Raw genomic sequence first — 12,730 nt, 5'->3', positions numbered from 1 at the left:
TGGCTTATGAGATCAGACAAGACTGGGCACATTCAGAGTTGTGTATCAGTAGACAGTTACTAATTTCCCATAGCATGCCAGGCACTGGCACTACTAAGAAAAATGAGGTCCACTTTTATTTTATGATATGAGAAAGAGTGTCCCATTATAAAGTTGAGGTTGAGCAATAGATGGAACTACTGGCCACTTAAGGAAGAAACTTTGAATTTCAGAGAGATGAGCATCATTAGAGAGTTCAGTCCTAGAAATGACCTGTCAACTTTAAATGATTTTCATGGCTCTGGAAATGGAATTTAAACCAACTTCCATACAACTTGGTAAATAGTTCTGAGGTTCTATTTGCTTAGGTAGGAAGTAAAAAATAAGACAAACCAAGCATAGTAGTGCAGGCCTACAATGTCAGCACTTTGGGAGAAAGAGGCAGGAGAAACAAGAGTTTTGGGTCATGCTGGACCACAAAGTTAGTACAAGGACAATCTTGGCTACATGCTACTTTGCCTAAGTACGTAGGTAGGTAGGCAGGCAGATCGATTGGGGCGAGGGGGAGAGACAGAGACAGACAGACAGACAGACAGACAGAGAAATGGCTAAGACACATGGAAATTAAGCAGATACTATAATATATTGTGGCAAAGTACTTTTATGTTCAATGTGTATTTGAGGTTCTAAATGCTTCCTATACTTAGTTGTCTCATTTACTCCAAGATTTTTAGGGAGTTTTTACCATTATTTTTATTGGAGATGCTTTCTATGCCTCCATCTTGTAGTTCTTCTCCCTCAAGGGGCCAGATTTGGTCTTTACATTTGCTCTTTACGCTTTATTTCTCTCTTTTTTTAAAAAAAAAAAAATGTATTTTTTTCTTTTCTTTTTTTTTTTTTTTAAGATTTATTTATTTCAACTGAGTCACAATGAAGAGATGGTCTCCAACCCGTTGAGCCACCTGCAGGTTGTACAGTATGCTCCAGGTTTCTAGCGCTCACCAGTGCAGGGTTGAGCTTGTGGTGATGCAGCTCTGTTTGGGTTATTTCTACTCCTCAAAGTAATCCCTCACCCACATTCTTGCATGTAACCCTCATAAAACTCATTGATTCGCTAAGGTGGACTGTGGTGCTATTCAAACTCAGGTCTGTATCAATTTCTAAGACACTTTTGAGAAACAGGATGAAAACTCCTACTGAAAGATAGGAAGGATACTTAATGCAGATCTCATTAAAGACTGAATACAAAAGCTGGGTGCAGTGGCACATGTCTAAAACCCCAGCACTCAGGGGGCAGAGGCAGGCAGATGTCTGTGAGTCCAAATCCAGCCTGTAGCAGGACAGCCAGGGCTACAAAGAGAAAACCTGTCTTGAAAAACAAAAACAAACAAACAAAAAATAAGACTAAGCACACAGAGCAGTCTACCTCCTGCAGCAGGAGGAGAGTAGCGCAGTGCAGTGCACATGCACCGCTGCGCTCAGAGCCCCTTGGCTCACCTTCTTCTGAAGAACATTGACTTTCCGCTCCTTCACATCCAACATGTCCTTGAGGTCGTGTATCTCTCCAGCTTGTGTGCCCTTCTCCTCAGCCATATCCTGAATTTGTTTGGTTTTTTTATTTAGCATAGTCTCCTTTTCTTCCAAACGCAATCGGAGAGCATCCACCTAAGAGCAGAAGATTTACAAACGATGAATGAAACAGAAAGAGGAGGAATAGAACTCCTTGGAACAGAGTTGCCATATCTCAAATATAATAACACAGGGATTAAGGGGGAATTAAACTACTTTATTTTTAAAATTACAAAATAAGTAGTAGAATGATTAGAATTTACACATTCCAAATTTACCATATTCAAAGGGTATCAAATAAAAAGCAGAGGCCATACACAGGAGTCCGTAGCCTTCCTCTAAAGAGCTTTATCAGTCAGAATGACTGCTGAAAGAGCCGACATTTGAACTGGGCATTAGCTGACAGAAGACCCTTACTAGGTATAAAACAGAAGGTGGAACAGGCATTCTAGAAAAGGAAAGAGAATACTGAAAAACACAACTGCCCAATACAGCATGTTTTAGTAAACTCATTTGCGATAACTGAGCAGAAAGCAAAATAAGGACATGAGATAAGCCTAAAAGGACATATTTAAAAGGCCCCAACTGCCAAATACAGTGCTTAATTTTATTCTGTTTGCAAACTGAAGTGGTTTTGAATATGTTTGGCCCTCCAGACTCACATAATTGAATGCTTGGCCCACAGGGATGGCACTGTTAAGGAGATGTGGCCTTGTTGGAATAGGTGTGGCCTTGTTGGAGGAAGTGCATCCCTGAAGGGGTGGGCTTTGAGGTCTCCAATGCTCAAGTCCATGCAGTGTGGAATCAGAACCTCCTCCTGGCTGCCTGCAGAGGACAATTTCTTTCTGGCTGCCTGCAGATGAAGATGTAGAATTCTGTTCTCCTTCTCCAGCACCATGTCTGCCTGCACTATGCCATGCTTCCTGCCATGATGTCAATGGACTAAAGCTCTCAACTGTAAGCCAGCCCCTAACTGAATGTTTTCTTTTATAAGAGTTGCCTTACTCATTGTCTCTTCACAACAATAAAACCCTAACCGAGACACAAGTGAAAGTCAATAAAAACTTGTAAAGAGGAGAAAATAATGGTCAATATTTATGTTCCAGAAAAACTATGCTCACAGCCTTCTGGTCACTGCAATACCAAGACAACTGCTAGTTTCAACTTTTTGCAGAACTTAGAACCTAATGGAGAAGACCGCAGCCTCATGGAGCATATAATATTTTAGAGGGAGTAATGGAAGTGAAGTACAGTATTTTCTAAAAGTACAGAATAGGGACTGGAGAGATGGCCCAGTGGATAGTGACCAAGCCTGACAACCTGAGCTCAATCCCCAGACCACACATTGGGGGCGGACTGACTTACCAAGTTGTCCTCTTACGTAAGTTTAAGAAAAAGAATAGCTCAGCTTGAAGAGCTGATACTAAGACACTAGATGCTGGAGAAGCTTGGGTAACCTGTGAAGGACGAGCAATGGTGAGTGGTGAGGAAGATTACAGGGACCCTTTCAGAGTGAGGGTACCATAAATAATGGTGATCCGAACAGATGTGAACTTCTCAGGAAGCTACACACAGGACAGCGAAGGCTAAGAACAGGAAGGAAGCCATAGGAGAGAAGGCTAAAGGTAGGTCCACATCAGGGTCAGGTCTAGAAGTTTGTATTTTATTGCCTATAAAAAGGAAAAATGAGAGAGAAGAGCCAAAGATAGCTTCCACCTTTCTGATGAAGACTGGTTAATTTCGCCTACTGAAGGAAACAAGAACCTTTTCTGCTCTAGGAGATCTTGAGCAGATCAGTGTTGGGACGAGAGCCACACAGCTCATTCTCAGAACTCCACGCTCACGGCCTGCTCAATACTCCAAGTTACAAAAGGCCCCAAGGAGCTTTTACAAATCAGACCTGTCAATACTTATTAAGCTCTAAATTCAGACTTTAAGTAGCTTCAGGGCTCAAGGTATAGCTCATTTGGTAGAGTGCTTTCCTGGCTCACAGGAAGCACTGAGGGCTCAACCCCCAGCACCACATTATTTTATAGGAATTTCCTACAGGTTCAAACATCCCCTACTAGAGAAAGGCTCTTAAGACTCAAGAAGTAAACTTGCATCTGGGAAAGTTGGAACTTACAAGGTTCACAAGGCCACTCCCCAAGGTTATACTACAGAGTAAAGTTCCTGCCAGGGGAACTTTCTAGAACAAACTAGCTAAGCTACTGAAGGAGAGTGTGTAACCTGCCAAGCTGATTGTAAGTCATACAGAGAGGATTCAGGATTTTCGGAGCTGGGGTGGGCTTTTCAGTGATACAGTTGCCTTGAGTTCTTCTTGCTCTTGTAAGTACATAAAATAAATTAACTGGTTCACAAATTTTGAACTGTTACTTTGGTCTTGTCAGTTCCCTATCTGAGATGAAAAAACATTTGTGTCCCATTCTCCCAGTAGATGCCTCTCACAACACACACACACACACACACACACACACACACACACACACACACACACACACACAAGCCAGATATGGTAGCACACTCATGTGATCCTGAAGAACGTCAGGAGAACCTGGGCACATCTGGAAAGTGAACTTGTCACTTTAAGATGAGCCGACCCTTGCTCCAAGGGTTGTGCAACCCTTTCCCAAGGGAGCTACTCGGTGAGCCCTTTAGAAATGCTGGCAAGGGAAAGACCAATTCGAGAGAAGAAAGGGAAGTTAGGAAGGAAAATGATCCCAGCAGTCTCTAGACAGTGCAACCCAGAGGCCCTGGGCAGACTCTCACCTCTGGGACTCCTTCCATCCCTTTGATGGGAACTTTATATAAAGTCTATCTCTCTTTTTTTTTTTTTTTTCCTTTTTTGCCCCCTCCCTGTTGTTGGTCCTCTTCCATCTGAGGTTTTTTTGAATCCGTCTCCGTCTCTGTCACTTTCACTCTCAAGGTCCTGTGGCTCTCATTCCTGTTTCAGGCTGTGGCCATTTCCATGGTCACTCAAGCTTGTGACCACATGATCTACACCTGTCTTCTCTCTTTTCTGGTAGAAACCATTCCCCACTGCTCGCTTCCACTGTGTTTGCACGGACTTTCTTTCTAGGACAAACGGAGCAGTACCCCTGGATAACTGGCCCTCACCTAAGACCCCTGAAATACCCCAGCTCTCCACAGATAAAGGCAGGAAGAAGTTTGCTAATTTAAACTAGCAAGTCCATTGAAGAAGCCTTGTATAGGGGCTGGAGAGATGGCTCAGTGGTTAAGAACACTCTCTGCTCTTCCAGAAGACTTGGGTTTGGTTCCTAGTACCACATGGCAGCTCACAATTGTCTATAACTGAAGTTTTAGGGGATTCAATACTTTCTCTTCTAGTCTCTGTGGGCACCTGACATGAAAGTGGAACACAGACATACATATAAAATACACGTACTCATAAAATAAAATTTAAAAATTAAGCTTTTACATAAGACACATATTTTATTAAAAATATAGGAAGAACAACATAATTATTTAAAATATTTCAAATCCTTTCATGACTGTGTGTGTGTGTGTGTGTGTGTGTGTGTGTTGGGAGACGGGGACTAATCTAAGACTAAATGTAATTTTTATACCAGTGGCTCTCAATCTTTCTAATGTTGTTATCCTGTACTGCAGTTCCCCATGTTGTGGTGACCCTCAAACATAAATTTATTTTTGTTGCAACTTCATAACTGGTTTTGCCATGGTTATGAATCATAATGTAAATGTCTGTGTTTTCTGATGGTCTTAAGCAATTCCTGTGAAAGAGTCACACCAAGGAGGTCATGACATACAAGTTGAGTACCGGTGTCTTATACTGTCTAACAAAACTTAAAGGAAAAACCCACAAGAACTGAGATGGCTCAGCAGTTAAGAGCCCTGCTTGTGACTCTAGAAGACCCAAGTCAGAAAGCCAGCATGATCATTTGTAATTCTCATTCCAGGGTTTCCCACACTCTTCTGGCCTCCACAGGCCCTTCACACATGTGGCACACAGACACATGTGCAGATAAAACACTTACACATATAAAATAAAACCTTAAAATAGAACTGAGTATTTTCCAGTTATTCACATTACAAAATAAACATCAATAGGAAAATGCTAGTGCACTAAATAAGATTTCCTAAGATATAAGTCAATGAAAAGCCAAGCCATAAATGAGAAAATACTTAGAAATCATAAATTTTATTTCAAAACATTTCTGTCTATAAGATAAACAGTTGTCAAAAACTCAAGAAAACAACTTTTAATGTTGACAAGATAAGAACAGGAGTCTAGCTGCTGAACATAAACAGATAACATTAGTCACTTTTCTCCTTGTCATAACAAAATATAGAACAACGCAAGGGAAGAAGAGGGTCTTGTCTGCAGCTTAAGAGTAGATACAGCCCACTGGGGTGCAGGAATAAGTGGCTGCTGGTTACACTGCGTCTGCTGTACACAGAGTATTAGACTGGCAAAATGGAGAACAGGGAGGGACAAGTGGGCCCAGCCTACAAAACCTCCAGGTCTAACCTCAGTGGTCTACCCAAGAAGGGCTCCCCGCTCATGGCAGCACAATCTCCCCTAACAGCTCCCACAGCCGGCAAACAAGTGTACACACACACATGAACCTGTGGGGGCATCTCAGATCCAAACCACAACACCTGGCAATGACTGCACTTTGAAAACAGCCTACAAATACGACTATGTAACATTGAATGAATATAATTTAAGAGTTCCCAAAGCAATAACTGAAAAATATAGAAAAACTAACAGTGGAAATACAAACTGAAACTACTCGTGTACATAGGACATATGTATTTCTACCTTAAAATAGTTTTCTCAATCTCGAAACAAAAGATAAGTATAGCCTCATGATTTAGGGACAGAAGAGCTATTGACAATACACAGGGTGTCAGTGAGAGTAAGAACATGTGTCAGGCAAACCTAGTATATTAACAATTCATCTGAGCCTCCACTATAAAAACTGACAAAAATACATACCTAATTCATGCTAATATTACAGAGCCTCAATCAAATTTTCAGGACCCTAGCAAAACGCAGACAAATCCTTTGCTGGAATGTAACACACATGCCCTTTGGTCCGTTTTGGAGGTGGGGCTGTTTAAATAAGAAAGTCCCCATCGGCTCATGTATCTGAACACTTGTTCTCTAGTTTGTTATGGTTTGAATCTGAAGGTCTCCCACAGGCACATGTTGTGAAATGTATCCCCCAGCTGGTGGTGCTATCTGGCCAGTCTGTGGAAACTTTTAAGAGGCAGGACACAGAGAAGACAAGGGATCTGTAGGGGCAAGCATCTGAAAGCTGTAATGGCCACTGGTTACCATCATGCTCTGCTTCATAGCCCACGACGATGTGAACAGCCTCTACCAAGAATCCTAAAGCTACACATCTGAGTTATTCTGCTGTGCCTTTCCTGCCATCATGGATTCTTTCCTCCTCTTAAGTCGTTTCTATCAGTTACTATGATAGTGACACAGCGTTAACAGAATACTGATTCTGAGATTTAGGGCTGTTCCCATCACAAGGCTGACTGTGTGGTTCATGGGTCTTTTGAGTTGGTAGAGAGAGTTTAGAAAGGTTTAGAGATGCAAACCAAGAGAAGCCCTAGAATGCTATAAGCAGAGCCTAGCGGGATAGTCTAGTGGGAGCATGGGACCAGAAAACAGAGAGCAAAGACTGGATGCAGAGGCTTCAAATGAGAACACAGGCTGTGCGTGCATTAGTTATTTTCTGTTGCTGCCATAAACGATGCTTAGATAGTTTTAGAGGAAAAAAGCATTTATGGTAGCTTACACTTCCCAGGAGGATACAATCACCCCATCGGAACAGGGAAGGTGCAGTAGCAGGAGTGCAAGGCCATCCTGGCAATCCGGAAACAAATCACATTTCATCCCACACAGGAAACAGAGAGAACAGGAGCTGGCTATAAAGCCACAAAGCCTGTCCTGAGGGACATACTGCCTCCCCACAAAGTTCCATGACCTTCCCAGACAACATCACAAATTGTGTACCAAGATTCAAACACATGAGCCTATAAAGGATATTCTTCATTCAAACCACCATACTACAGAACTGGATAAAAAGACATTTGTGTTCTATTCCTACAAAGAACTTGTCTACGCTTTGCCACGGTGCTAAAATTTTGATGGAGGCCAAATTCAAAGCTAAGATACTAATTTCACTTCAGAAATTTTGCTGGCAGCTTCTGAGCCAGGTTGACAGTGAGCAGAGCAGAAAATGTGAAAAATGTGCAGTCTGACTTAAGGTAGCAAAGAAGGTAGCAAAGAGTTAGTCATTAAAGAGAATCCCAGTGATGTGCAGCAGGACAGAGGGAAAGGCTCCTTAAAGGCATTTCAGGACTTGTCAAGACCACACCTAACTAAGGCTTCAGAGCAAAAAACAGAAAACTCTTTCAAATCGTAGTAATCTGGGGTGCTCTATTTGAACACAGTTGCCTAAGGAACTGTTTTAACTACACAGGCACTCAAAGAACACTAAGGCCATGATCCAGTGGGACTTGACTACTGCTTAGCCAGTGGCAGACTCTTGTATTAACCATATGGTACTTGTTTTGCGGGCATGCAGGATACAAGATACATGGAGGATCCCATCAAAATTTTAGGGGAAAAGCCTGAAAGACCAGGAAATGTAAGCAGGGTACAATTCTCTTCAGGGAGCCATGACAGGGTGATGGAAGAAACTTTAAGAATAAACTGAGATGCAATGGATATGCCAAGACACTGGAAATGCCAGAAATGTGAAACATCTGTTTAGTAAAGTTACATGCACCAAGTAAAGCCAGACCAAGAGAGAGGCCCACATGTGGGGCATGCAAGGTTAAGAGTCTCCAGGCCAAGGTGGGCTTAGAACATATCACCATATACTCCAGATGTTGGGTATGGAACTACAGGACTTAATGTTTGCCTCCCTGCATTTTGGTCACAGCCTTCATTTTTATGTCCCCATTCCTCTATTTTGAAATGGAAATGCTTGCTATATAGGCCACTGAATGGTAGAAGTATATAACTTTATTTGTTTGGGTTTTGTCTGTTTTACATGAGCCAGTCTCTGTTTATTGAACATGAGTCAGGATATGAAAATTTTAGTTTTAACTGCATTCTTCACAGAGGGGAGCTCAGCAGTCAAGTCCGGGAATGCAGGGTGCCCACCTGCCTCCAATACTGGCTCCTCCTGAGTGGAGCCTCCATCACCATTCATCATCATCCATGCTAGCATTCCTTATAAACTCTGCACGAGCTGAGGGCTGAAGAGATGGCCCAGCAGCTAAGAGCACTAGCTGGTCTTCTAAAGGATCCAGGTTCAATTCCCAGGACACACTATGGCGGCTCACAACCGCCTATGACTCCTGAATCTGACATCCTTACACAGGCAAACATGCAGTCAAAACATCAATGTACATGAAATAAAAATAAATAATTTTTTAAAATGCAGGACTAAAAAGTGCATTGGCTGCCAGGACCACATTAGCTCTACTGAGGCTCCCTCTCCTCACATTAATGTACATGTCGAGATGCCAGTGTAATCTCTCAGAAATACTCTAAGCCTTTGGAAGTAAAATCCCACATCAATATCCAGCTTGGCAGCTTTCCTAGCTCAACATCCATCAGTTCCTTTTACATCAGTGATATGAATGACTCCATCTTTCAGAATTGTGCCTATGAGGGTCACACTGGAGGCTGAATTTCTTTGCATTCTCTGAATCCTTGTTTAACACATGCTCACACCACCATGAACAACTGTCCCATTATGCCTTCCCCACCATGATAAACTGAAACTCTTTGAACTCATAAGCCAAAACAAACCTGTCCTCTATTACACTGTCTCTGTTAAGTGTTATGGTCACAAGGAAACCAAAGCAACTCATGCAGGAGCAAATAAAACAATTGTTATCACCGGCAGTGGCGGTCCAAGTCTTTAATCCTAGCACCTGGGAGACAGAAGCAAGTGACTCTTTGTGAGTTTGAGGCCAGCCTGGTCTACAAAGTAACTTCAGGACAGCCACGGCTACACATAGACCCTGTTTTGAAAAACAAAAAGAAACCCAAATAAACAAAAAAAACTGATATCAAATCAGTTACAAGCCAGACAGAATGGTGTGTACCATTAATTTCTGCACCCAGGAGGTACATGCAGATGGATCCCTGTGAGTGCAAGGCCATCCATCCTGTTCTACATAGAGAGGTCTAGCACAACCGGTGCTTAGATTAAAGGCGTATGCTACCACGCCATCTGTGTAAGACCCAGACATTGTTCAAGCTGGATACAAAGAAGAACAGATTGACAGAGAAATGTTATTTATCAGACCATGACAAGCTTTTAAATGTTTGTGTTGTCGTTAACCAACTGCTTGATCAATGGCTTCCACCCCAAGCTAACAGTAACAACATGGAAGTAAAGCTCACTTTAAGAACTGGTACTGCCTTCTGAATTTTTTTTATGGTAATACATATTCAAGTTATCAAAATGAAAACCCTCTTTATAAATGAGAAGAATTGAAAGCAATATTTTCCAAAGTATTTCATATTTGCAATTCTTTAAATATATCCAAATTCAGCCCAATAAAAATATGAATGAGCAGAACTTCTTTAAAAATTATGCCATCAGAGCTGGCAAGATAGCTCATAGAGTTGAGATGCTAGCATGAACACTGTGGTGGCAGGAGACAACCACCCCCGAAGAGTTAGTTGTCTCTGACCTTCTCACACAAATGCATGCACGTGCATGTACACAGCACATGTATACACAAACACACAGACATATAATGGGCACTTTACACAAAATCCAAACTAACAGAGATCACTGACATTCATAATTTATGATGGATAATAAGAATTACTGTTTCTAAATCTAAATGAATCAGATATATTATTTGTAACTATCTTTTAATTTGAATAATTTAAAACAGTTTGAAGTACAGATGCGGGCATGGTGGGGCACAACTGTAATACCAGCACTTGGGAGGCAGAGGCAGGCAGATCACTGTGCGTTCCAGGACAACCAAGGCTACACACAGAAACCCTGTCTCAAAAAACCTAACAACAACCACAAAAGAATTCTGAAAAAAATTTAAAGAAATAGCATTTATTTTAATTAGATATAACAACAAAAACAAAAATGGTTGCTTTAGTACAATAAATGATCACATGACTCTAACATACAAATACATAAAAAGATAAAATTAGGAATGAACTGGATTCTACACAAATCACAACATTCTTTACCTCCGTCTGCAAGATGGCAGCCCTTTGTTCCTTAGCAGTGAGAGACTCCTTCAGCACCTCAATATGTTGCTTACTGTCTGAGAACTGGTTTGTGAGAGTTTCTAGCTTTGTCTGTAGGGCTAGTAGTTCTGTGTCCTTTCTAGACAACTCCTGTTTCACCTGGCCAATCTGGAAAACAAAACACAACACTGTGAGTAAGAAAGAATTCACAATTAACTCTGAGCTGGACCTCTAGCAGGTTTGTATCACAATATAGGAAACTAAGTTCAACATTTATTTTACGTAAGGTAGAGATGGGGGTGCTTTTGTGGTAAAGCACTGTCTAGCAGCCCTGAGTTCCTACGCACATCAAACAGTAAATAAGTAAGACAGGACATACTAATCTTTTTGGGTCATCTAATACTGGGTGCTCCTTACCAAAAACTAAGCTTATTCAACAAACAAATTTTTAATCTTCATTTATTGACTCTAAATAGTTTCCGAAAACCCTTAGAGCAATGGTTCTCAACCTTCCTAATGCTGTAACCATTTAATACCATTTCCTTGCATTGTGGTGACCCCCAACCATAAAATTAATTTTGCTGCTACTTCCTAACTATAATTTGCTACTCAGTAGTGTATCTCAGTTTATAAGACCATCAGAAATACGATTTTTCCAATGGTTGCAACCAACAGGTTGAGAACCGCTGCCTTAAGGGGAAAGATGGAAAAGGAAATTACAGTTCAACCCGGCCAGGCAGCATCTATCACCTGAACACCACTTCACTTTCTCACGCCTCCATCTCCAGAGCATGATGGATCACAGCAGGGTCAGTGTGCAAAGCATAGGGGAAAGCAACTTCCTATTGCTACTGCAAAGCAAACTCAAATCTTAGTGGTATGCTTCTGTTTTTCTTTTTTAAAACAAAAGTTTCATAAAATCTTTCTGTTAAAAAGCTAGGCTTGGATATCGTAGTATACACCCTTATCCCACGCACAGTTCCTGGATCTCTATGAGTTCCACCAATGTTAAGACATTAGAGAGTTTTTTTTTATGTCATCTATTTATCAATTACACACATCACAAAACATAAACATTGGACTTAAATGAAGAATGTATACACTCTAATCTAAAAATCTGAATCGGTAACTCATATATAAAAAATACAATGCAATCTCCACAAAGCTCTTTTAACACAAGTATTTCCTTTTAATCATCTTCATTATATCTCTATTGCTTCTAAGCATTTGTATGAAAATGGGAGAGAGAGAGAGAGAGAGAGAGAGAGAGAGGGAGAGGGAGAGGGAGAGGGAGAGGGAGAGGGAGAGGGAGAGGGAGAGGGAGAGGGAGAGGGAGAGGGAGAGGGAGAGGGAGAGGGAGGGAGCGCACAAGCGCGCATGAGCAAGAGCGAGCAGGAGTTTGGGTGAGGTTGGGGGGTCCTATTACCTCAGGCTGGCCCAAACTGACTATAAAGCCAAGGCAGGTCTTGAACACCTGATCTTGTTTCCTAAGTGCTAGGATCACAGGTGTGTATGCAGCCACACCCAGTGAGTCCAGGATATGTGTGTGGTGTATTTTCACGTTTGCCAAGGGCCATGCTGGGTGTGTGTTCTCTCACTCTCTGCCCTACTCCTGGAGACTGGCTCTCCCTGCACCTGAAGCTGGGCTGGCAGGCGACAAGCCCTGGTGATCCTCCTGCCACGTCCCAACAGCGCTGGGACCCCAGAGCCATGCAGCCACCCCTGGCTTCTTACACGAGCTGTAGAGAATTAAACCCAGGCCCTCATGCTGACACAGCAATCGCTCTTCCTCACCAAACCTTCTTACCCAGCCCTAAGAATTCTGTCGGTTGTTTGTTTGTTTATTTTGAGACAGGGTTTCTCTGTGTAGCCCTCCCTGTCCGGGAACTCACTCTGTAGACAAGTCTGGCCTCAAACTCAGATTATCTGCCTGCCTTT

At 42.0% G+C, this 12,730-nt stretch overlaps 1 protein-coding gene across 8 annotated transcripts in view; it reads right to left on the bottom strand.

The window, feature by feature from the left end:
- The window catches only part of ERC1 (ELKS/RAB6-interacting/CAST family member 1), a 277,582-nt gene that overhangs the window by 197,789 nt on the left and 67,063 nt on the right, over positions 1–12,730 (bottom strand). For all 8 annotated transcript variants that reach the window (XM_084766086.1, XM_084766087.1, XM_084766089.1 and 5 more), the window contains 2 exons: positions 10,793–10,960; positions 1,477–1,644 (listed from right to left, as the gene is read on the bottom strand). In XM_084766086.1, coding sequence (XP_084622212.1) covers positions 1,477–1,644; positions 10,793–10,960 — 336 coding nt within the window. The remainder of the gene's footprint in view (positions 1–1,476; positions 1,645–10,792; positions 10,961–12,730) is intronic.

Source organism: Acomys minous, assembly GCF_964271855.1.
Source record: "Acomys minous genome assembly, chromosome: 17".
Lineage (NCBI taxonomy): Eukaryota > Metazoa > Chordata > Mammalia > Rodentia > Muridae > Acomys > Acomys minous.
Note: the sequence above shows the minus strand (reverse complement) of the source record. Positions and strands in the feature narration are given on the sequence as shown.